The sequence below is a fragment of the Mesoplodon mirus genome, assembly GCF_964341445.2.
Source record: "Mesoplodon mirus genome assembly, chromosome: 19".
In the NCBI taxonomy this organism is placed as follows: Eukaryota; Metazoa; Chordata; class Mammalia; order Artiodactyla; family Ziphiidae; genus Mesoplodon; species Mesoplodon mirus.
This window is the reverse complement of record NC_138995.1, coordinates 50,186,056-50,210,491: the sequence shown is the minus strand read 5'-3', so window position 1 is coordinate 50,210,491 and position 24,436 is coordinate 50,186,056. Positions and strand designations below refer to the sequence as shown.

Below are 24,436 nucleotides of genomic sequence, written 5' to 3'. Positions count from 1 at the left end.
GAAGTTGAAAAAGTAACCTGAAGTATTAGGAGTATGACACTTTTGAAACAACACAGCAGAGATGTTCATTTCCATCTTCAGGAATCATACCAATCCTTCAAATAGCTAAGCACCCTAAAGAGTCACATTCCCCAGTGAGTCACAGTGATGAAAGTTAAGATGGCTCCAGAATGCAGATTCTGAATTGGAAAATGGAAGAGATATTGTAATCAGGGAGACCCAGTTTATTAGTTAAATAAATGTACATTGGTCCTATATCCCACCTATATTGAACAAATTCTTCTGAGTGGGGTGAGTCACCTATACACACTCAGCAGAAGTCAATGCCACATTCTTGAGTCTACATACCCCTGAAATGACAGGAACCCATGTTCCCCTTAAGGTCCTGGAAGGGAATGTAAAGTTGGTGAAGACGTGGGAGTTGGACAGGAAGAAGAAGGGGTTGCTCGGGAAAGTTATTGGTTAAATAAATTATAAAATAACCATGTAATAGAACACTTAGATACACAAATGCAAAGTTGTAGAAAATTTAGGATATGGAATATTTTCAAGGTATAACATCAGTAGAGAAATCACTTAACAAAGCAGGTTGACCAATACAATTATATCAGTATAGGGTGATAGAAAATGTCTAGAAGTTTAAACAGCAGTTTCAGTTATCTATTGCTGTGTAACCACCCCCAAAAGTTTGTGGCTTAAAACAAAACCATTAATTAGGCTCATCATTCCGGGGTTTGGCAATTCGGGCTTGGCTTGGCTGAGTGGTGCTTCTGCTGATCTCACTCACGTGACAGCAGCCAGCTGGTGGCTTGGTGGGGGCTGGATGGACCAAATGGTCTCAATGAAACATCTGGCAGTTGTTGCTGTTAGCTTGGCCTCTGTCTCCAAGTGATCTTTTGTCTTCAAGCAAGCTAGCCTTTAGGACCTGGTGGTCTCAAGGCAGGAAGAGGGAAAGAGCAAAAGCTGCAAGACTTCCTAAGGCTTTATCTTGAAAGTCTCACTTCCACCACATTTTATTAGTCAAAGTACATCACAAGGCCCTGCCTAATTGTAACCTAACCATTTCAGGAGAAGGAGAGCAAATACTTCCCTTTTCTGAAAAACTAAAACAAAGAGAATAACAGCAACAACAACAAAATCCCTGACCTTGAGCTTGGTTTTCAGATATGCTCTGTAATGTTTTCCTTTCCCCAGGGCTCTTCTTTCAGAGAGCTGCACTGCAGGGGAAGGGTGAAGAGAAGGGGAGTAAGGACTCATGAGACACCAGACCTTTCTTAGAGCATGAACTGGCTAAACTGGAAGAAATTCTTCAACACCACCCAAGCTCAGTCATCTACCACACGCATACTCAGATGGAAGTAAAGGGGAGATGGGAGTACTACTAACTTTTCTTAGTATCAAAGGGAAAGGCCAGGGTCACTGATAACCAGAGCTGAAACTTTCTCTAAGTTCACAGCAAGTTTCCTGGGGAGACAGCTTTGGAAATGATGTGGTTCTGAAACATGGAACTTGACCTCAGCTCCCAAAGGAGATCCTCTGAGGAAGGAATCCTACTCCTAGGCTCTCTACAGGTCTTCCTAGGACTCTGCCTAAGGGACACTCCCAGCCGCAAAACTCATTCCAAAAACAGGTTTGTGCTTTCTTGCTTGTATATAACCTTTATCCCACCACTCAAATATCTGACTCCCCTTTTTGTGACCATTTCTCTGCAGCTGGTGTCCTGGCTATGAAGTGGGAGAAAAGAGAAAGCAGTGATAAAAGGATACAGATACTAAGAAACAATAGAACCTAAAATTGGCCCCTAGGCAGGCAACACTCACTCCACTCATACCCACTTTTGCGTTAAGCACTGGAGTCTGGGCACTGGAGGTGGAGGTGCTGACAAAAGCAGCTCAGGCCGTGCTTCAGTGCAACTCCGGTTAATACAGGCATCGTCGTCTTGACAGGCACAGATACACTCTCAGGGAGATCAACAGATCGCCTCAGTCCCGACGTTAAACCAACTGCAGAAATGAAGCTCCACCCCGTGACACAACCAAACTCCCACCCGGTCACAGAACGAAAAGCCTCTTCCACCACACTAGGTAACAACAGCATCGTCTTCTGAAGGGCGGTCTCAAGCCCCACAGTGTCACCTACCTCAACATCACAGCCGATCACGGTCACCCAAAGGGTCCCGCATCTTGCACCAGTCACGGCCTCATCACCGCACACACACCCCGCCTCGTTACTGCCACAAATGCTCACACACTCTTATACACGCCTACACAGGCCTGAGCTCCAGGCTTCACACGCCCTGTGTGCGCCAGAGGGTGGGGGCTTCCTCACCGTGAGTGCCCGCCGTGCCCAGACTCAGGTTACCACTCGGAGCGCGACGACCGAGAGGACCTCAGAAGGGAATCAGAGATGAACCAAACATCAAAGTTCTTTTCAAAAGCAACCCAGGGGCTGTGGGAAATGTAGTTCAAAGCCGCAAAAACCCGGATGTCGAGAAGGCGCGCCTGGGACGCGGCGGCGAAGAAGGAGCCGCGGAGACTCTTGGGAGGTACAGCCCGCGCTGGAGTGCGCAAGCGCAGATGGTTGGCCAGTAGTCGAAGGTGAGCCCAGTGGGTCCTGCTGGCGCTGGGCAGGCTGGTGATTGTGGTACCCGGTGGGGATTGCCGAGCAGGCAGGTGGGAACCAGGACTGGGAAAAGCGAGGAAAGAAGAGAGAACCTGGGCTGAGAGAAGGCCGGGGAGGAAAGCGAGGAGGGAAGCAAGAGCCTAGGCAGGGGAAGGAACTGGGAGCCAGGGCTGGGAACGCCGAGGAGGGAACAGGGAGCCCGAGGCGGGTGTGAGCTCGGCCTGGCACACACAGGCGTTCTGTTTGTGTAGCTTTTTGTGCCTGGTCTTGTGTCTGTGTGTGGAACGTGTGTTACTCTGTGTAACGTTATGGAACCTATTGTTTATGAAAGTGAGAGGGTCTCTGCGTGTGTCTAATTTTTAAATTAGGTGCGAGTAGATTTGTGTTTGAGACTGTATGCGACTTTGGAGAGGCAACAGTAAGGGGTTTGTGAGTAAAATTTTGCAGCTTTGTGTAGAATTATGTAATGGGCTCTGAGAGATTATGCATGAATTGTGTCTATGGGATTGGAATTGTGTAGTGGGTGATATAACTGAATATGTCAAATTTTGAAGTATTTGTGCACACTAATAATTGCACAATTCACGGTGACTAGGAATGTGTCTGGCTCGTTGTGTGACTGAGATGGAGCATTTGAGATTGAGCATTTGAGAAAGTAGATGCAAGACTAGTTAAGTACTATGTATTGTTTATATTGTCTGAGTATTGTCCATTTTATATGCCTGTAGAATTTGACCCTGGCCATTAGACAAGTAAAAAAAAAATAGAGATTTTAAAAACGGAGAGAAGGAGGTAAAATTAAAATAATTTTCAGATGGAACAATTGTATATTGCGAAACCCCATATTGACTAGTGACCAGTATGTTGACATAAGTAGAACATCATTAGGAGAACACAATAAACTTTCTCCATAACTGCTACTCTCAGAATTTCTATTTGGGTGAATTCCTGGACAATAAAGTTTCAATAATTTCTTCAGTCATTGTGAAGATAAAAAAATCTGTTGAACATTTAAACACAAGATCAGTCTCGTTTAGCTGAATAAAGTGTTCACTGTAGAAATCAATACTTCTAATTTTTTTAATTTAATTTAATTTATTTTTTAAAATAAATTTATTTATTTATTTTTGGCTGCATTGGGTCTTCGTCGCTGTGTGTGGGCTTTCTCTAGTTGCGGTGAGCGGGGGCTACTCTTCGTTGCGGTGCGCGGGCTTCTTACTGTGGTGGCTTCTCTTTGTTGCAGAGCACAGGCTCTAGGCACACGGGCATCAGTAGCTGTGGCACGCGGGCTCAGTGGTGGCGCTAGAGCTTAGTAGCTCTGCGGCATGTGGGATCTTCCCGGACCAGGGCTCAAACCTGTGTCCCCTGCATTGGCAGGTGGATTCTTAACCACTGTGCCACCACGGAAGTCCCACTAACTTGTTTTAAAAGCAAAAACTCTCCCTCCTGTTGGAAGTCTGCTGCGCTAAAGAAAACATGATCAGTTTCTTCCCTCTCTAATTCCTCAACCTCTATTTTGTCCCCTCTTTACTCCCTCTAGGTTGATAGTCTCCAGCTGGAATGGATTGGGAGCTGGAAAAGAGAAGTCAGGGACAAGAAGAGGCTAACATGACTGGTACTGTTATAATTTAGTGTAAGTCATATTTACCTTCTGAGAGACCCCACTGCTGGGAACTTCCAAATACAGTTCCCTTTTCATGGGCATGGCCACTTCTCTAGATGCCTCCTCTTGGCATGCAGTGGCCCACCTACTCTGGTAGGTCTTGTTCTCTCCCATCAGTCCTCTTGGACAGGATCCAAACCAACCTAGGCATGCTCCATCCGTGGGTTCCCCATCTGGAGCTCAGGTGATAATTAGCCACTTTAGTCACCACCACCCAGCTCCACACCCCCCCCCCACCGCCCAAATCCTGGAAACATGTACATTTCCCCCCCAAATTCTCTCACCACTTTGATTTATAGTGGCATCAGGGTCTGAGGAGCCCCTTGTTTATTATAAGGGAGTGAGAAGCACCTACTTTTCTTCCCCCTAGAAAACTATGTTCTAAAAATAATTTGTTCTCTTAAAGAGACATTCCCTTTTCTCAGCCTCTCAAAGTAGGAGGTAAATTAATGGTAGCAAAACTTTACAGTCAGCTGCTTTACAAGACTTCATCTTAGAATGAGGGACAATTGAAAGATTGTTTTGCCTACCATCTTTGGGACATCTGCTGAGTCTGAGGCAGAAAAATTGCTAAGTTACCATCCTGTTCAAAACAATGACAACAGTTAGAAAACTCAGAGGTTTGCTGGAAAAGACATTAACAAATCAGTAGGTTTCATATATGTGTCTGTGCGTATGTGTATATATGCATCAAACAACTATGGAAAGTTGCCAGTGGCCATCAAAATATAAGATACAAAAGACATGATGTATAAAAAAATTTTTGATGTTCCTAAGGGACTCAAAAATTAAAGACTTAAATAAAAGGACGAGGGACACATGATAAATTGTCAAAACTCCCTAACATTTCATGGAGTTTCATTAAAATTTCAGTAAAATTTTTTAACTTTCTGAAGTTCTTAGGAGAAAATGAACAAGACAGAAATTGCTAAAGAAAAATAATGAAGGGGGAAGTAAGCCTACCTGATACTAAAACATGTTTGTTTTTTTTTTTGCGGTACGCGGGCCTCTCACTGTTGTGGCCTCTCCTGTTGCGGAGCACAGGCTCCGGACACACAGGCTCAGTGGCCATGGCTCATGGGCCCAGCTGCTCCACAGCATGTGGGATCTTCCCAGACCGGGGCACAAACCCGTGTGCCCTGCATCGGCAGGCGGACTCTCAACCACTGCGCCACCAGGGAAACCCCTAAAATATGTTTTAAAACTGTAATAACTGCAGACTAATCCTGGCAATTAAATGAACAGATCAGTGGAACTAAGTACAAAGTCCAGATACACTCAAATATATAAAGGAAATAAAGTGTATGATAAAGAAAAACTATAAAAAATTATTTTAAGTAATTATAGAATTAATTTCCTTCCTTTAAAAAAGATCTAATATCAATCCAGAAAATAAAAATAAGTTAATAGAAAAGTGAAAAAATCGAGACCTTTCACAGACAAGAAACTAAAAATGGATGGCGGTGGTGGCTGCCGTGGGGTGGTGGCTGCCTGGCTTGGCCTGGCTTTTATTTAAAAAACAAAAATTAAGGTGCTTTTTAAACTTGTGAATAGAAGCTTATCTTCTCTCATAATAAGAAAAATAAGAACTAGAATCACAGTGTATACCTTGGTAAGCATCAGGAAGTTTGTATCAGTGGTACTCATGAGGGTATGGGGTGACAAGAATTTTCACGTATTGCTGGTCATGATGTAAATGGTAGGGCCTTAATGGAGAACAGCTTGGAAGTAGTTAATAATAGCAAGCAGGTTAGGAGAGAAAAGATAGTTCTAGAGAGGTGGGGGCTTGCCCAAAATCTAACCCATTGCCCCAGGAGCCTGTATCTCTGGCTTTGGGGATAAAATCATTTTTGTCTAGCTTATTCTCCCCCCATATTGGTGTGGGATATATAAATGGACAAGCACCAAAGCAAGGGAAATGGAGTCAGTCTTGAGTCGTAAGTCATAAGAGAGCTTAAAAGCATGTGTAGTGGCATGTGCCTTCTTTTCATCTTGGTTTTGCCTTCTTAGGGACCGCCCCTTTTCTGAAGAGGAGCCCAAAGGAAGACTGGTCATCTCTTGCAGATCTCAAAACCATGGCTCAGGTGAGGTGATGTGATGGTTCCTTTCTCCTTTCTGAAATAGTTTTTTGTTGTTGTTTTTAAGAATATTTGAGCATTTATTTCCCTTTCTTGTACTAAAATCCTCCTGTTTATCTTCCCCTTCAGGAAAGCAGTCCCCACTTGTTCCCATATTGGTCAGATAAGCTTTTACCTTCCACGAGTGCTCCTTCTAATTTTAAGCAGTGTTCACACATTAAGTGGGTATAATCATTCAACATCTTTTCTCAGTGTTCTCCCAGAAGCAGTGCTAGAACAAAAACGCATTTCCTCAAATGAGAATATATTACTTCATGAACCTGTCTTGCAAAGATAAAAACAGTCAAGATGGAGATGGAATTGATAGATTGCTGTTAGTTAAGTGGCAAGAAGTCCTGTCTTGAGGCTTTGAGACTAGAGCTATGCTTTGGCAGATTGTGCAAAAACCAAGAATCCTGTATTTCTCCTCTTGGATCCTTGAGTTCTGCTCACAGCTGCTAATAATTCCTAAAAATCTGTGGTACGTGTTATAGATTTATTCCTATTTTTCAATTTCTTCTAATTTTATGTTCACTTGCAAGAGAAGTAAATGAATATACTTAGATCACCATACTGAACTAGGAGTGTAGCTCATGAAATAGTCTGCTCTTGGTTTCAAAGACATTATTCTGGTTCTTTCTTTCAGAAAATTCATCTTTATACCTGGACCTCTTTTTTTTTTTAATTTTTATTGGAGTATAGTTGATTTACAATGTAGTATTAGTTTCAGGTGTACAGCAAAGTGAATCAGTTATACATATATATGTCCACTCTTTTTTTACATTCTTTTCCCATATAGGCCATTACAGAGTACTGAGTAGAGTTCCCTGTTCTATACAGTAGGTTCTTATCAGTTATTTTATGTATAGTAGTGTGTATATGTCAGTCCTAATCTCCCAATTTATCCCTCCCCGCCTTATCCCCTGGTAACCATAAGTTTGTTTTCTGTATCTGTGACTCTACTTCTGTTTTGTAAATAAGTTCATTTGTACCCTTTTTTTAGGTTCCACATATAAGCGATATCATATGATACTTGTCTTTCTGTGTCTGACTTACTTCTCTCAGTATGACAATCTTTAGGTTCATCCATGTTGCTGCAAATGGCATTATTTTGTTCTTTTTTATGGCTGAGTAGTGTTCCATTGTATATATTGGACCTCTTAAATACTGGTGTTCTCCAGATTCTGTATTGGTTCTCTTCACTGTATAGTCCCCTGTTCTTATTCACAGTCTACCACTATTATTCTAATGATGCTCAAATAATTTTAATCCTAAATCTCTATTGTGGGTGTCAAAACTGTATCCAATCTCCAACTAGATACTACCTCCTGTGTCTTCCACAGATACTTCAGGCACATGCCCAAGATTTACCTCATTATCTCCTACCATTTTAGTCTTTTTTTTCCTCTCAACCTGCTTATGGGCCCAGCCCCTACCCACCTGCTAACACAGCTAACTTGAGTTAAGTGTCTCTTTTCCACTGCACAACCATTTAGTGGTGAATCTTATTCCTTATATTTCAGTTCCCTTTATCTCCACTGATATCATCATGGGTGTCTCTCTCATACTGGTAACTTATCTTCCCATTTAACACCTTTGCTCCTTTTCCCATCCTCCAAGTGCTCATCCCAGTGCTCCCTTATGGATGTTTGTGTTGCTTACACTTTTCTGTTTAACTGTGTGTGTGTGTGTGTATGTGTGTGTGTGTGTTTTAAAATATACATGACATAGGGCTTCCCTGGTGGCGCAGTGGTTGAGAGTCCGCCTGCCGATGCAGGGGACACGGGTTCGTGCCCCAGTCCGGGAAGATCCCACATGCCACGGAACAGCTAGGCCCGTGAGCCATGGCCACTGAGCCTGCGCGTCTAGAGCCTGTGCTCCGCAACGGGAGAGGCCACAACAGTGAGAGGCCCGTGTACTGCAAAAAAAAAAAAAACAACGAAAAAAAAACTTTGAGAGCTAAAATATACATGACATAAAATTTTATCATTTTAACCATCTTTAAGTATATAATTCAGTTCCATTAAGTACATTCACAATGTTGTATAACCATCACCAGTATCTATTTCCAGAACTTTTTCACATCCCAAACAGAAACTCTGTACCAATGACATTAAACAATTAACTCTTATCTTACAGTTTTCATAGAATTAGACCCGAAGCACATTAGAAGAATGTTTAAGACAACCTATTAGGGGAGAGGAAAATATTAAAATATGCATTAATAGTTTAAATTCAAGAATAGTAATCAATAAAAGGGCTTCCCTGGTGGCGCAGTGGTTGAGAGTCCGCCTGCCGATGCAGGGGACACGGGTTCGTGCCCCGATCCCGGAAGATCCCACATGCCGCGGAGCGGCTGGGCCCGCGAGCCATGGCCGCGGAGCCTGTGTGTCCGGAGCCTGTGCTCCGCAACGGGAGAGGCCACAGCAGTGAGAGGCCCGCGTACAGCAAAAAAAAAAAAAAAAAAAAAAAAAAAAAAAAAAAAAAAAAAAAAGAATAGTAATCAATAATGATAATATAGTTTTCTAATTCATGAATATGAGGCACATCTCCTTTTATTTAGATCTTTAAATTCTCTGAGTAATGTTTTGTTATCAGTGTACCAATCTTGCAAACGTTTGTTATATTAATACCTAGGGTTTTTTTATGCTATTGTAAATACTATTCATTTTTACTTCAAATTCCCATTGTTTATTGCTAGTATATGAAAATGCAATTGATTTTTTTATATTAACCTGCATTCTCTCTAAACTTATTCTAGTAATTTTTTGGTAGATTCTTGAGGATTTTCTACATAGATAATCATGTCATATGTGAATAATTACTGTTTTCCTTCTTGCTTTCCAATATGTATTCCTTTTATTTCTGTCTTGCTTTATTTACTACATTGTCTAGAACCTTCAGTGCAATGTTGAATATAAGCGGTGAGAACAAACATTTATGCCTTATTCCTGACTGAGGGGAAAAGCATTTAGTCTTTGACAAAGTGTAACATTAGTGACAATTTTTACTTAGATGCTCTTTATCAGATTTATCAGGTTGAAGTTCTAGTTTGCGGATCATTCTTACCACAAAAGGGGGGGTTGAATTTTGTCAAAAGTTTTTTTGCGTCTGTTGGATTTTCTGCATTATATGGTTTTTCCCCTTTTTAAATTAACATGGTGAGTTATATTCATTGATTTTGAAGTGCTAAACCAGCTTATCCCTAGGATAAACCCCACTTGGTCATGATAGGTTCTTTTTTCATATGTTGCTTGATGAATTTACAAGTTTTTCTTGCAATATCTTTGTCTAGTTTCGGTATCAAGGTAATGCTGTCTTACAGAATGAGTTGGGAAGTATTCTTTCCTCTTATTTTCAGAAAGAACTTGTGTAGAGCTGCTATTATTTCTTCCTTCAGTGTTTGTTAGAATTCACCAGTGAAGCCATCTGAGCCTGGAGATTTCTTTGTGGGAAGCTGTTTAACTAGCAGTTCAATTTCCTTAATACAATTATGGCTATTCATGTTATCAATTTTTTTTCTCTTCAGTGAGCTTTTATAATTTGTGTCTTTCAAGGAATTGTCCATTTCATCCAAGTTATAAAATTTATTGGCACAAAGTTGTTTAAAAATCTACTCTTTTTATCCTCTTGATGTTTGTACAGTTTGTAGCAGTGCCATCGATTCATTCCTGTTATTGGTAATTTGTGACTCACCTTTTTCCTTGATCAGTTGGCTAGAGGTTTTTCAATTTCTCTGGTCTTATCAAAGTACCAACTTTTGGTTTCATTGATTTCCTCCATTATTTTTCTGTTTCCTGTTTCTTCATTTCTGCTCTTATATTCTTATTTCCTTTCCTTTTCATTACTTTGGGTTTAATTAACTCTTTTTCTTATTTTGTATATGGGAGCTTATATCATTGATATGAGACTTATTTTTTCCAATAGAACATTTAATGCTATAAATTTCCCTCTAACAAATTTAGACGTGTTGTATTTTCATTTTCATTCAGTTGAAAATATTTTCTAATTTCTCTCATGATTTCCTTTTTGACCCATTGGTTGTTTAGAGGAAGTATGTTTAATTTTCAAATATTTGGGGATTTTCCAGATAGCTTTCTGTCATTGATTTCTAGTTTAATTTTGTTGCAATCAGGGAACATGCTGTATATGATTTCATTCTTCTTAAATTTATGGAGACTTTTTTTGTACCATCTGATTGATATTCTGTGTGCACTTGTAGAGGATGTATATTCTAGTGTTACTGGATGGCATATTCTCTAAATAATCAGGTCAAATTGGTTGATGAGGATGGTAAAGTCTTCTGTATCCTTATTGATCTTTCAGTCTATTTGTTATAGCAATGACAGAGAAGAAAGTCAAAATCTTAAATTATAATTGTGGATTTGTCTATTTTTCCTTTTCAGTTCTATCAGTTTTTACTTTATATATATATATATATATATATATATATATTTATTTATTTATTTATTTATTTATTTTTTTTGCTTTACGCGGGCCTCTCACTGCTGTGGCCTCTCCTGCTGCGGAGCACAGGCTCCGGACACGCAGGCTCAGTGGCCACGGCTCACGGGCCGAGCCGCTCCGCGGCACGTGGGATTCTCCTGGACCAGGGCACAAACCCGTGTCCCCTGCATCGGCAGGCGGACTCTCAACCACTGCGCCACCAGGGAAGCCCTACTTAATATATTTTGAGGTTCTGTTTTTAGGTGTATTCATATTTAGGATTGTTATATCTTCTCATGAATTGACCCCCTCTATCATTATAAAATACATTACTTGGGACTTGCTTGACGGTCCGGTGGCTAAGACTCCATGCTTCTAGTGCAGGAGACATGGGTTTGATCCCTGGTTGGGGAACTAAGATTCCCACACCCTGCACAGTGTGGCCAAAAATAAATAAGTAAATATAAATAAAATAAAATGCCTTGCATAATCCCTGATAATATTCTTTGTTCTGAAATCTATTTTGTTTGATACAGTTGTAACCATTCTGGCATTCTTATGATTAGTGTTTTTATTTTTTTGTTGGCTGCGTTGGGTCTTCGTTGCCGTGTGTGGGCTTTCTCTAGTCGCGGCCAGTGGGGGCTACTCTTTGTTGCAGTGTGCGGGCTTCTCATTGCAGTGGCTTTGCTTGTTGCAGAGCACAGGCTCTAAGTGCGCATGCTTCAGTAGTTGCAGCACGTGAGCTCACTAGTTGCGGCGCACAGGCTCTAGATCTCAGGCTCAGTAGTTGTGGTACACGGGCTTAGTTGCTCTGTGACATGTGGGATCTTCCCAGACCAGGGATTGAACCTGCGTCCCCTGCATTGGCAGGCAGATGGATTCTAAACCACTGTGCCACCAGGGAAGTCCCTATTTTTAATTTTTAATTTTAATTAATGTAAAATGAATTAGTTTTAATTAATTAATTTCCAAAAAATGTCTTAAATATCTTTTAATCTAGAGCATCTCCCTCCGTTTCTTTCTTGTTTATTTTTAGTTGCAGTGTAGTTGATTTTACAACATTACATACATTTCAGGTGTACAGTGTGGTGATTCATAGTTTTAAAAGGTTAAACTCCATTTACAGTTATTCCAAGTATTGGCTATATTCTGTGTGCTGTACAAAATATCCTTGTAGCTTATTTATTTTACACCTAGTAGTTTGTACCTCTTAATCCCCTACCCCTAGCTTGTTCCTCCCTCCTTCCATCTCCCCACTGGTATCCACTAGTTTGTTTTCTATGTCTGTGAGTCTTGTTTCTGTTTTGTTGTATACATTCATTTTGGTTTTTAGATTCCACGTATACGTGACAATGTACAGTGTTTGTCTTTCTCAGTCTGACTTGCTTCACTGAACATAATACTCTCCAAATCCATCCATATTGTTGCAAATGGCAAGATTTCATTCTTTTTTATGGCTGAGTGATATTCCAGTGTGTGTGTGTGTGTGTGTGTGTATGTACACACCACATCTTTATCCATTCATCCTTTGATGGGCACCTAGGTTGCTTCCATATCTTGGTTATTGTAAGTAATGTTGCTGTGAACATTGGGGTGCATGTATCTTTTCGAATTACCATTTTTATTTTTTTCAGATACATACTGAGAAGTGGAATTGCTGGGTCATGTGGTAGTTCTATTGATAGTTTTAGTTTTTGTTTTTCCTTGTGGCTGCACCAATTTACATTCCCACCAACAGTGTATAAGGGTTCCCTTTTCTCCACATCCTTGCCAACATTTGTTGTCTGTGGTCTTTTTTTTTTTTTTTTTTTTTTGCGGTAGGTGGGCCTCTCACTGTTGTAGCCTCTCCCGTTGCGGAGCACAGGCTCTGGACGCACAGGCTCAGCGGCCATGGCTCACGGGCCAGCCGTTCTGCGGCATGTGGGATCTTCCCGGACCGGGGCACGAACCCGTGTCCCCTGCATCGGCAGGCGGACTCTCAACCGCTGCGCCACCAGGGAAGCCCTGTCTGTGGTCTTTTTGATGATAACCATTCTTACAGGTGTGAGGTGATACCTCATTGTGGTTTTGATTTGCATTTCTCTGATGTTAGTGATGGTGAGTATCTTTTCATGTGCCTGTTGGCCATTTCTGTGTTTTCTTTGGAAAAATGTCCATTTAATCTAATGCCCATTGTTTAATTGGTTTTGCTTTTGGTTTTTTTTTTGATACTGAGTTGTATGAGCTGCTTATATTTTGGATATTAACCCCTTATTGGTCATATCATTTGCAAATATTTTCTCCCATTCTATAGGTTGCCTTTTCATTTTGTTGATGGTTTCCTTTGCTGTGCAAAAGCTTTTAAAGTTTAATTACGTCCCATTTGTTTATTTTTACTTTTGTTTCCTTTGACTTAGGAGACAGATCCAAAATAATATTTCTACAAATTATGTCAGAGTGTTTTTCTGCCTATGTTTTCTCCCAGGAGTTTTATGGTTTTAGTCTTACATGTAGGTCTTTAATCTACTTTGAGTTTATTTTTATATATATGGTGTTAGAAAATATTCTGACTTCCTTCTTTTACACATCCAATTGTCCCAGCAACCCTTATTGAAGAGACTGTCTTTTCTCCATTGTATATTCTTGCCTCCTTTGTCATAGATTAATTGACCATAAGTGCATGGGTTTATTTCTAGGCTCTCTATTCTGTTCCATTGATCTGTGTGTCTGTTCTTATGCCTGTAGCATACTGTTTTGATTACTGTGTTTGTAGTATAGTCTGAGATCAGGGAGTGTGATACCTCCAGATCTGTTCTTCTTTCTCAAGATTCTTTTGGCTATTCGAGGTATTTGTGTTTCCATACAGTTTTAAAATTATTTATTCTAGTTTTGTGAAAAATGCCATTGGTATTTTTTTGTGTTTTTTTTGGCTGCACCACACAGCGTGTGGGGTCTTAGTTCCCTGGCCAGGGATCAAACCTGCACCCCCCTGCATTGGAAGCACAGAGTCTTAACCACTGGACCACCAGGGAAGTCCCACCATTGGTATTTTGATAGGGATTGCATTGAATCTATAGATTGCCTTGGGTAGTATGGTCATTTTAACAATATTAATTCTCCCAGTCCATGAACCTGATACACCTTTCAACCTGTTTCTGTCATCTTCAATTTCTTTCATTGGTGTCTTAATAGTTTTTCAAATACAGGTCTTTTACCTCCTCAGGTAAGTTTATTCCTAGATATTTCATTCTTTTTGATGTGATTGTAAGTAGAATCGTTTCCTTAATTTCTCTTTCTGGTAGTTCATTGTTAGTGTATAAAAATGCAACAGATTTCTGTATATTAATTTTGTATCCTGCAACTTTACCAAATTCATTGATGAATTCTAGTAGTTTTTTGGTAGCGTCTTTAGGATTTTCTATGTATAGTATCATGTCATATGCAGTGACAGTTTTACTTCCTTTCCAATTTGGATTCCTTTTATTTCGTTTTTTGTCTGATTGCTGTGGCTAGGACTTTCAATACCATGTTGAATAAAAGTGGGGAGAGTGGGTATCCTTTTCTTGTTCCTGATCTTAGAGGAAATGCTTTCAGCTTTTCACCATTGAGAATGATGTTTGCTGTGGGCTTATCATACGTGACTTTATTATGTTGAGGCATGTTCCCTCTATACCCACTTTCTTGAGAGTTTTTTTTTTATCATAAATGGGTATTGAATTTTGTCAAAAGCTTTTTTTGCATCTATTGAGATGATCATATGGTTTTTATTCTTCAATTTGTTAATGTGGTATATCACATTGATTGATTTATGAATATTGAACCATCCTGGCATCCCTGAGTTAAATCCTACTTGGTTATGGTGTATGATGCTTTTAATGTATTGTTGAATTCAGTTTGCTATTATTTTGTTGAGGATCTTTGTATTTGTGTTCATCAGTGTTATTGGCTTGTAATTTTCTTTTTTTTGTGATGTCTTTGTATAGTTTTGGTATCGGGGTGACATGCCTTATAGAATCAGTTTGGAAGTGTTCATTCCTTTGCAATTTTTTGGAATAGTTTGTGAAGGATATGTGTTAACTCTTCTTTAAATGTTTGTTAGAATTCACTTGTGAAGCCATCTAGTCTTGGAATTTTGTTTGTTGGGAATTTTCTTATTATTGATTCAGTTTCATTACTGGTAATTGGTCTGTTCATATTTTCTATTTCCTGGTTCAGTCTTGGGAGCTTGTGCATTTCTAAGAATTTTTCCATTTCTTTTAGGTTGTCCATTTTATTGGCATAGAGTTGTTTGTAGTATTCTCTTATGATTCTTTGTATTTCTGTGATGTCAGTTGTAACTTCTTTTTCATTTCTGGTTTTATTGATTTAGGCCCCCTCTTTTTTCTTGATGAGTCTGTCTAAAGTTTTATCAATTTTGTTTATCTTTTCAAAGAACCAGATCTTAGTTTCATTGATCTTTTCTATTGTTTTTGTTTGTTTGTTTTTAGTGTCTATTTCATTTATTTCTGCTCTGATCTTTATGGTTTCTTTCCTTCTACTAACTTTGGGTTTTGTTTGTTCTATTTTAGTTCCTTTAGGTGTAAGTTTAGTTTTTTTATTTGAGATTTTTCTTGTTTCCTGAGATAAGCCTGTATTGCTGTATACTTCCCACTTAGAACTGTTTTGCTGTGTCCCATGGATTTTGGATCATTGTGTTTGTGTTTTAATTTGTCTCCAGGTATTTTTTTATTTCCTCTTTGATTTTTCTCACTAATCCATTGGTTGTTTAGTAGTATATTACTTAGTCTCCATGTTTTTGTGTTTTTTGCAGTTTTTTTTCTTGTAGTTGATTCCTAATCTCATAGCATTGTGGTCAGAAAAGATGCTTGACATGATTTCAGTTTTCTTAAAGTTACCATGACTTGTTTTGTGTCCTATGATGTGGTCCACCTTGGAGAAATGTTCCATGTGCATTTGAAAAGAATGTGTATTCTGCTGCTTTTGGGTGGAATGTTCTGTGTATATCTATTAAGTCCATGTGGACTAATGTGTCATTTAAAGCCCTTGTTTTCATATTGATTTTATTTCTTTGTATAGACACATTGATGTATGTTAAAGTACCCTACTATTATTTTGTTACTGTCAGTGTCTCCCTTTATATCTTAATATTTGCTTTATATATTTAGGTCCTCCTATGTTGGGTGCATGTATTTTTACAATTATTACACCTTCTTGGATTGATCCCTTGATTATTATGTTTTGTCTCTTATAACACCCATTGTTTAAAAGTCTGTTTTGTCTGATATAAGTATTGCCACCTCAGCTTTCTTTTGATTTCCATTTCCATGAATGCCTTTTTCCATCTCATGTTTAGTCTGTGTCTTTATATCTGAAGTGAGTCTCTTGTAGGCAACATATACACAGGTCTTGTTTTGTATCCATTCAGCCACTCTGTCTTTTGATTGGAGCATTTAATCCATTTACATTTGAACTAATTATTGGTATATTCAATATATGTTCTTGTTGCCATTTTGGTAATTGTTTTGGTGTTGCTTTTGTAGTTTTTTTTTTTTTTGCCATACGTGGGCCTCTCACTGCTGTGGCCTCTCACGTTGCGGAGCACAGGCTCCGGACGCGCAGGCTCAGCGGCCATGGCTCACGGGCCCAGCCGCTCTGCGGCATGTGGGATCTTCCCGGACTGGGGCACGAACCTGTGTCCCCTGCATCGGCAGGCAGACTCTCAATCGCTGCGCCACCAGGGAAGCCCTGTACTTCTTTTTTGTTCCTTCTTCTTTTGTTATCTTCTCTTGTGATTTGGTGACTATCTTTAATGTTATGTTTGGATTCCTTCCTCTTTTTTGTGTGTGTATCTATTATGGATTTTTGGTTTGTGGTTACCATGAGGTTTCTATATAGCAATATATGTACGTGTGTGTGTATATGTATATGTATATATGTATATTGATTGTTTTAAGTTGCTGATCTCTTAATTTCAAATGCATTTTAACAACCTTGCATTTGTTCTCTTCTCCCCTCATAATTACTGGTTTTTTTTTTTTTAAATAAATTTATTTATTTATTTTTGGCTGTGTTGGGTCTTCGTTTCTGTGCAAGGGCTTTCTCTAATTGTGGCAAGCGGGGGCCACTCCTCATTGCAGTGCGCGAGCCTCTCACTATCGCAGCCTCTGTTGTTGCGGAGCACAGGCTCCAGACGCGCAGGCTCAGTAGTTGTGGCTCACGGGCCTAGTTGCTCCGCGGCATGTGGGATCTTCCCAGACCAGGCCTCGAACCCGTGTCCCCTGCATTAGCAGGCATATTCTCAACCACTGCGCCACCAGGGAAGCCCCATAATTACTGGTTTTGACATTACATTTTACATTTTTTTTGTTTTGGATATCCCTTAACTGCTTATTGTGGATATAGATGATTTTACTACTTTTGTTTTAATCTATTAGCTTTGTGCATGGACAATTTAATACCTTTACTGTATGAGAGTTTTCTTTTCGTAATTTTCATGTTTCTAGTTGTGGTCTTTTCTTTTTTGCTTAGAGAAGTCCCTTTAACATTTCTTGTAAAGCTGTTTTGGTGGTACTGAACTCTTTTAGCTTTTTCTTGTCTGTAAAACTTTTGCTCTCTTCACTAAATTTGAACAAGAGCCTTGCCAGGTAGAGTATTCTTAGTTGTAGCTTTTTCCCTTTCATCAGTTTAAATACATCGTGTCACTCCCTTCTGGCCTGTAGAGTTTCTGCTGAAAAGTCAGCTGATAGCCTTATGGGAGTTCCCTTGTGTGTAACTTGTTGCTTTTCCCTTGCTGCTTTTAATATTCTCTCTTTATCTTTAATTTTTGCCATTTTCATTACAGTATGTCTTGGTGTGTTCCTTTTTTGGTTGATCCTGTTTGGGAATCTCTGTGCTTCCTTGACTTGGATGTTTATTTCCTTTCCCAAGTTAGGGTAATTTTCAGCTATTATATCTTCAAATATGTTGTTAGCCCCTTTCTCTATTCTCCTTCTGGGATGCCTGTAATGTGAATATTAGTATCCTGATGTTGTCTCAGGGGCCTCTTAAACTTTCCTCATTTCTTTTCATTCTTTTTTCTTTTTTCTGTTCAGTGGCACTGATTTCCACTACTCTGCTTATAGCTCACTGATCTGTTCCTCTGTATCATTTAGTCTACTGTTGATCTGTTCTACTTTATTTTATATTTCATTTATCGTATTCATCATCTCTGTTTGGTTGTTCTTTATATTTTCTAACACTTTGTTAAAGACTTCTAACTTCTCTCTCTATGCATCCATTCTTCTCCCAAGTTTTTGATCATCTTTATGATCAGTACTTTGAACTCTCTCTCAGGTAAATTGCCTAACTCCCCTTCACTTAATTCTTCTTCTGGGGTTTATTCTTGTTCCTTCATTTGGAACATGTTCCTCTCTCACCTCATTTTACCTAACTTGCTGTTTTTATTTCTGTGTATCTGGTAGTTTGGTTACCTTTCCCAACCTTGGAGAAGTGGCCTTTTGTAGATGTCCTTTGTGTCCCAGCAGTGCACTCCCATCGTATCACCAGAGCTGTATGCTCTAGGGTGCCCCCTATTGGGTTGCATGGGTCCTTCTGTTATGACAGATTGACTACTGTGGGCGGTCTTGTAGGCTTGGTTGGCCTCCAGTTTGGTTGGTTGCTAGGCTTTGCCTTGGCAGAGACTGCTGGCCACTGGTTGGTTGGGCAGGTCTTAAGGCAACTGGCTGGGAAACCCCAGGTGACCCCAGGGCTAGTGCTAGCTCACTGGTGGGCAGAATCCAGGAGACCCTGGGGCTGGTGTCCACCATTGGTGGGTGAAGCCAGGTCCTGGGGTCTGGCAGCCAAGCCCAGGGGTCCCAGAACTGGTGTCTGAACACTGGTGAGAGGGGCCATTTTTTGACACTGCAGCATGAGGCATGTTCCAAAGTTTGTGTTGGCCTGCTAGTGGGTGGGGTCAGAGCCCAGCCAGTCCCAGGGCAGGTGCTGGCCTGCTGGTGGGTGGGCTGAGTCTACAGGCTACAGGGCTGTGGTTGTCCGACTGGTGTCCACCTGCTGGTGGTTGAGACTGGTCCCAACTCTAGAGCAGGCTCACTGGTGTGTGGGACCATGAATTCTGGGGCTGGTTCCTGCCCACTGGTGAGTGGAGCAGGGTCTGGTTTCAGGGCCCTGGGGGCCCTGATTCTAGTGCTTACACGCTGGTGTGTGGGGCCAGATCCTGGGACCTCTGGTGGGCAGGACCATGTCCAGGGTCGGCTGTGGGGTTAGGAGGTCTTGAGGCAGCCTGCCTGCTAGTGGGTGGGGCTTTGTCCCTACCAAGTTAGTTGCTTGTCTTGAGGCATCTATGTACTAGGACCTTTGGGCTGCTGGGTGGAGGATGGGTCCTGAGGCTGATAAGCTAGAGGGAAGAATCCAAAATGGAGGTTGCTAGCACAGTGTCTACATTGTAGAACAAGCTCCCCAAAATGGCTGCCGCCAGTGTCTTGTCCCTAGGGTGAGCTGTAATTGCCTCTGACCTCTTTGGGAGACTCTCCAAGATGAGCAGATAGGTCTGACCCAGGCTCCTTTCAAATTACCACTTCTGCCCTGGTTCCTGGAGCATGTGAGATTTTTGTCTGTGCCTTTAAGAGTGGAGTCTCTATTTCCCCTAGCCCTCTGGGACTCCTGAAAGTAAGCCCCACTTGCCTTCAAAGCCAAACGTTCTAGGAGCTTGTCTTCCTGGCACAAGACCACTGGGGTTGGGGAGTCTGATAATGGGGTTCAGATCCCTCACTGCAGAGGAGAGCTTCTGCAATTATAATTAGTCTCCCATTCATGGGTCACCTACCTAGGGGGCTGGAACTTGACTACATCACAACCTCACTCCTACACATCTTGTCATACCTTCTTTATCTGTAGATCGTTTCTTGTAGGTGCCAGTCATTTTCACTGATGGTTGTTCTGTAAATAGTTGTAATTTTGGTGTGCTTGTGAGAGGAGGTGAGCTCAATCAAGGTCTTTCTATTCTGCCATATTGGCTGATCTCTTTCAATTAGTATTTACATAGTATACCTGTTCTCCATTCTTTATACTTTAACCTACCTATGTTTTAATATTTATAATGAGTCTGTTACAGAGAGTATATATTTTGGTATTAATTTTATCTCCAGTCTGATACTCTCCCTTTTCTGGGATGGGGGGTTGGGGCTGTTCTGCATGGCTTGTGGGATCTCAGTTCCCTGACCAGGGATTGAACTCAGGCCATGGCTGTGAAAGCCCAGGATCCTAACCAGGTAACTCCTGATACTGTACCTTTTAATTAGAGTTTTTAGTCCATTTTCATTTAATGAATTATCAATAAGTTGTGTTTAAATATACCATCTTGCTATTTTTTTTTTGTTTTCCCATTTGTTTTTTGATTGTTGTCCCTGTTTTTCTTTTGTTTGTTTGTTTTTTGGCTGCATTGGGTCTTAGTTGTGGCATGTGGGATCTTTGAGGCATGCGGGATCTTTTGTTGTTGTTGTGGCGTGTGGGCTCTTTGTTGTGGCACATGGGCTTCTCTCTAGTTGTGGCGCATGGGCTCCAGGGTGTGTGGGCTCTCTAGTTGTGGTGTGCGGGCTCCAGAGTATGTAGGCTCTGTAGTTTGCGGCATGCAGGCTCTCTCATTGAGGTGCGCAAGCTCAGTAGTTGTGGCACACGCAGGCTTCGTTGCCCTGCGGCATGTGGGATCTTAGTTCCCCAATCAAGGATCAAACTCATGCCCCCTGCACTGGAAGTGGACTTCAATGGACCACCAGGGAAGTCCCTCAGTATCTCTAATAGTTAAGGGTTTTCAGATTTTTTTCTTTCGGTAACATGTTTTTTAAGTTAAAATATTTGTCCATTTCACCTACATTGTCTAATTTATTGCCTTTAATTTGTTTATAATTCTCTCTTATCTATTTAATATCTGTAGGATCTGATAATGGCCGTGTGTAACATCCCTCTTTATTTCTTAATCCATCTAACTAGAGGTTTTAAAGTTTATTGATATTTTCAATGATTTGGCTTTAGGTTTCATTGATTTTCCCCTATTGCTTATTTATTTTCTATTTTACTGATTTTTCCTTTTTTCCTATTTCCTTTACTTGCTTTGGGGTTAGTTTAACTTATTCTTTTTTAAAGCTTCTTAAGATAAAAGTTTAAGTTATTGATATTAAATCTTTCTTGTTTTCTAATATAAGCATTTAAACTTGTAAGTTTCTCTTTTAGCCTATTCTACTTGCATCTTCAAAATTTGATCTATTTGTATTTAGTTTAATATATTTTATGAAAAACAATTTTTTTTATTTTTCTTTGACCCTAAATTGGTTACTTGGAAGTGTATTGTTTAATTTCCAAACATTTGGGGCTTTTCTAGATATGCCATTTTTATTGATATCTAATTTAGTTCATGTGTGGTCAGAAAACATACTTTGTATGATTTGTCTTAAATCTGTTGAGACTTGTTTGCGTTCTGTCTTGGTGCATAGTCCATTTACTCTTGAAAAAAAGTGTGAAATTATTGAAAGTGGTGGACTATAAATATCAAATGCATTACGTGTCAGTATTCTTTAGAGATTCTAAATCTGTACAGATTTTCCCCCTTTTGTCTAGTTCTCAGTTACTGACAAACATTAACACCAACCATGATTTTAGACTTTTTAAAATCTCATTTTACTTTTGTCAATTTTTGCCTCGTGTTTTGAAACTTATTTAAGTACATATCCATTTGTAGTTGCTATATTTTCCTCATGTATTTACTCTTTTATTATCAGGAAATGTTCTTTTTTGTCTGTAGTGGTAATACTCCTCAGCTTCTTTTACTATAGCCCCATCAGCTTTCCCATGTTTAATGTTTTTATGTTTTTTTCCCATCCTTTTATTTTAAACCTATTTGTGTCTATGGTATTTAAAGTATGTCTCTTGAAGACAGAATATATTTTGAGTCTTGGTTTTTTACACATTTTAATAATCTCAGTCTTTTTGTTGGAGTGTTTAGTCCTGTAGTTGGAGTTAGGGCTGCCATTTCACTCTTTGTTTTCTGATTACCTAACCTGTTTTATTTTAATCTTTTAACCATACTTTATATTTTAGTGCAGTTTTAGGTTCAGACAAAATTAAGCAGAAAGTACAGAGAGTTTCCATTTATGCCCTTACCCCCTGACACATGCATAGCTTTCCCTACTATCAATATCTTACACCAGAGTGGTATGTTGTTAAAATCAGTGAACCTACATTGATACATCATTAGCATCCAAAGTCCATAGTTTACATTAGGGTTCATTCTTGGTGTTATATATTCTATGGATTTTGACAAATATATAGTGACATGTATCTACCATTATAGTATTTTACAGATCAATTTCACTGCTCTGAAAATCCTCTGTGCTCTGCCTATTCATCTCTCCCTCTCCTCTATAATATGTGGCAATGGCAACCACTGATCTTTTTTTTTTTTTAATTTTAATTTTTGGCTGCTTTGGCTGCCAATTTTTGGCTGCTTCATTGCTGAGCTCGGGCTTTCTCTAGTTGCAGCAAGTAAGGGCTACTCTTTGTTGCAGTGCGCGGGCTTCTCATTGTGGTGGCTTCTCTTGTTGCAGAGCATGGGCTCTAGGTGCGTGGGCTTCAGTAGTTGTGGTGCACAGGCTCAGTAGTTGTGGTGTGCAGGCTCAGTAGTTGTGGTGCACGGGCTTAGTTGCTTCACGGCATGTGGGATCTTCCCAGACCGGGGCTCGAACCCATGTCCCTTGCATTGGCAGGCAGATTCTTAACCACTGCACCACCAGGGAAGTCCCACCACTGATCTTTTTATCATCTCCATAGCTTTGCCTTTTCCAGAATGTTATATAGTTAAAATCATATATTATGTAGCCTTTTCAGATTGGGCTTCTTACATTTAATAATATGCATTTACGATTACTCCTGGGCTTCCCTGGTGGCGCAGTGGTTGAGAGTCCACCTGCCGATGCAGGGGACACGGGTTCATGCCCCGGTACGGGAAGATCCCACATGCTGCGGAGCGGCTGGGCCCGTGAGCCATGGCCGCTGAGCCTGCACATCTGGAGCCTGTGCTCTGCAATGGGAGAGGCCACAACAGTGAGAGGCCCATGTACTGCCAAAAAAAAAAAAAGATTACTCCTAACCTGTTTTTTTGCATCTGTTCCTATATCCTGTTTTATTTTGTGTCAAGCAATACATTTTCATAATTAATTTTTATTTCTCTGTTGAGTTTGTAGTTATATCAGTTTGCATTATTTTTTTTGGTTGCTTTAGGGATTACAGTATGCATCTTTAACTTAATCATGTTTTACTTAGAGATAGTACTGAATTACTTAAGGTAAATATGTCAACTTGCAACATTGTATTTTCATTTACTGGCTTCCCCGTGGTTTGTTTTTTTTGTTCGCCATGTGTGTGATATTTATATTTGTAATAAATGGTGTTAGAATGCCTACTTTAAACCAAGGGTCTACAGCCCAGAGGCTAAAAATAGTCTGCTATGTGTTTTTGTACAGATTGTGAGTTTAAAATAGTTATACTTTAAATGTTTGAAAAAGTGCAAAATCAAAATATTTCTGACCTACGTAACCAAAATATTTCTCACCTACGTAAGATTTATGAAATTTAAATCTCAGTGTCCATACATGAAGTTTTATCGAAACACAACTTTGCTCATTTTATATACTGTCCATGGTTGCGTTCATACTAAAACAGCAGAAAGTGTTCACCAACCCCTGCTTGAAACACTCATGTTTTTTAAATAAGGAAGGAAATGAATATTTATAGTCTTTTATATACAACTTTTCTCAACCTCTTCATTCTTTCCTAAAGACCTTGTTTATCATCTGATGTCATTTTTACCTTCAGCCTGAAAACCTTCCATTACCATTTTTGATGATACAGTTTTGCTAGTGATGAATTCTCTCAGATTTTTTCTGAAAGTAGCTTTATGTTGACTTTGTTTTCAATAGGTAATCTTGCTCAGTACAGAATTCTTGTTTGATGTTCTCTTTGGCTTTTAGCAGTTTGATTAGGATTTCCTGAATGTGGTTTTCTTTTGTTTTTATCCTTTTGGGGTTCATTAAGCTTTTTCAATATGTAAGTTAAGTTTTGCTTACTTTGAATCTGTTAGGCCATTATTTCCTTAAAAATTATTCAGACCCTTTTTTTTCCCCCTATTTTTCTGGGACTCCAATTACACCTCTGTTGGATTACTTTGAAATTGACCCACTGCTCTCTGTGAGTCTATTCATTTTTTTTTCTTTCCCTCTCTATTCAGATTGATTAATTTCTGTTCATCTAGTTATATATAGGCATACCTAATTTTATTATGCTTTTATTTCACTTTGCAGATATTTCATTTTTTACAAATTGAAGGTTTGTAGCAATGCTGAGTTTAACGCAAGTCTATTGGTGCCATTTTTCCAACAGCATTTGCTCACTTCGTCTCTGTCACATTGGCTGTTCTTCAGTATTTCAAACTTTTTCATTATATTTGTTATCATCTGTGATCAGTGATCTTTGATGTTAGTATTGCAAAAAAGATTACAACTCACTAAAAGCTCTGGTGATGATTAGCACATTTTAGCCGTAAAGTATTTTTTAATTAAGACAT

At 39.7% G+C, this 24,436-nt stretch overlaps 1 protein-coding gene across 4 annotated transcripts in view; it reads left to right on the top strand.

Moving 5' to 3' along the window:
* The first annotated feature begins 2,527 nt into the window (after positions 1-2,527).
* Positions 2,528-24,436, top strand: part of ZNF565 (zinc finger protein 565) — a 109,766-nt gene continuing 87,857 nt past the window's right edge. For 3 of the 4 annotated variants that reach the window (XM_082607963.1, XM_082607962.1, XM_082607960.1), the window contains exons 1-3: positions 2,598-2,672; positions 4,163-4,255; positions 6,296-6,369. In XM_082607963.1, coding sequence (XP_082464089.1) covers positions 6,361-6,369 — 9 coding nt within the window. In that variant the 5' untranslated portion in view covers positions 2,598-2,672; positions 4,163-4,255; positions 6,296-6,360. Of the gene's footprint in view, positions 2,673-4,162; positions 4,256-6,295; positions 6,370-24,436 lie in introns of all 4 variants that reach the window. The other variant, XM_082607961.1, reaches the window with a different exon arrangement.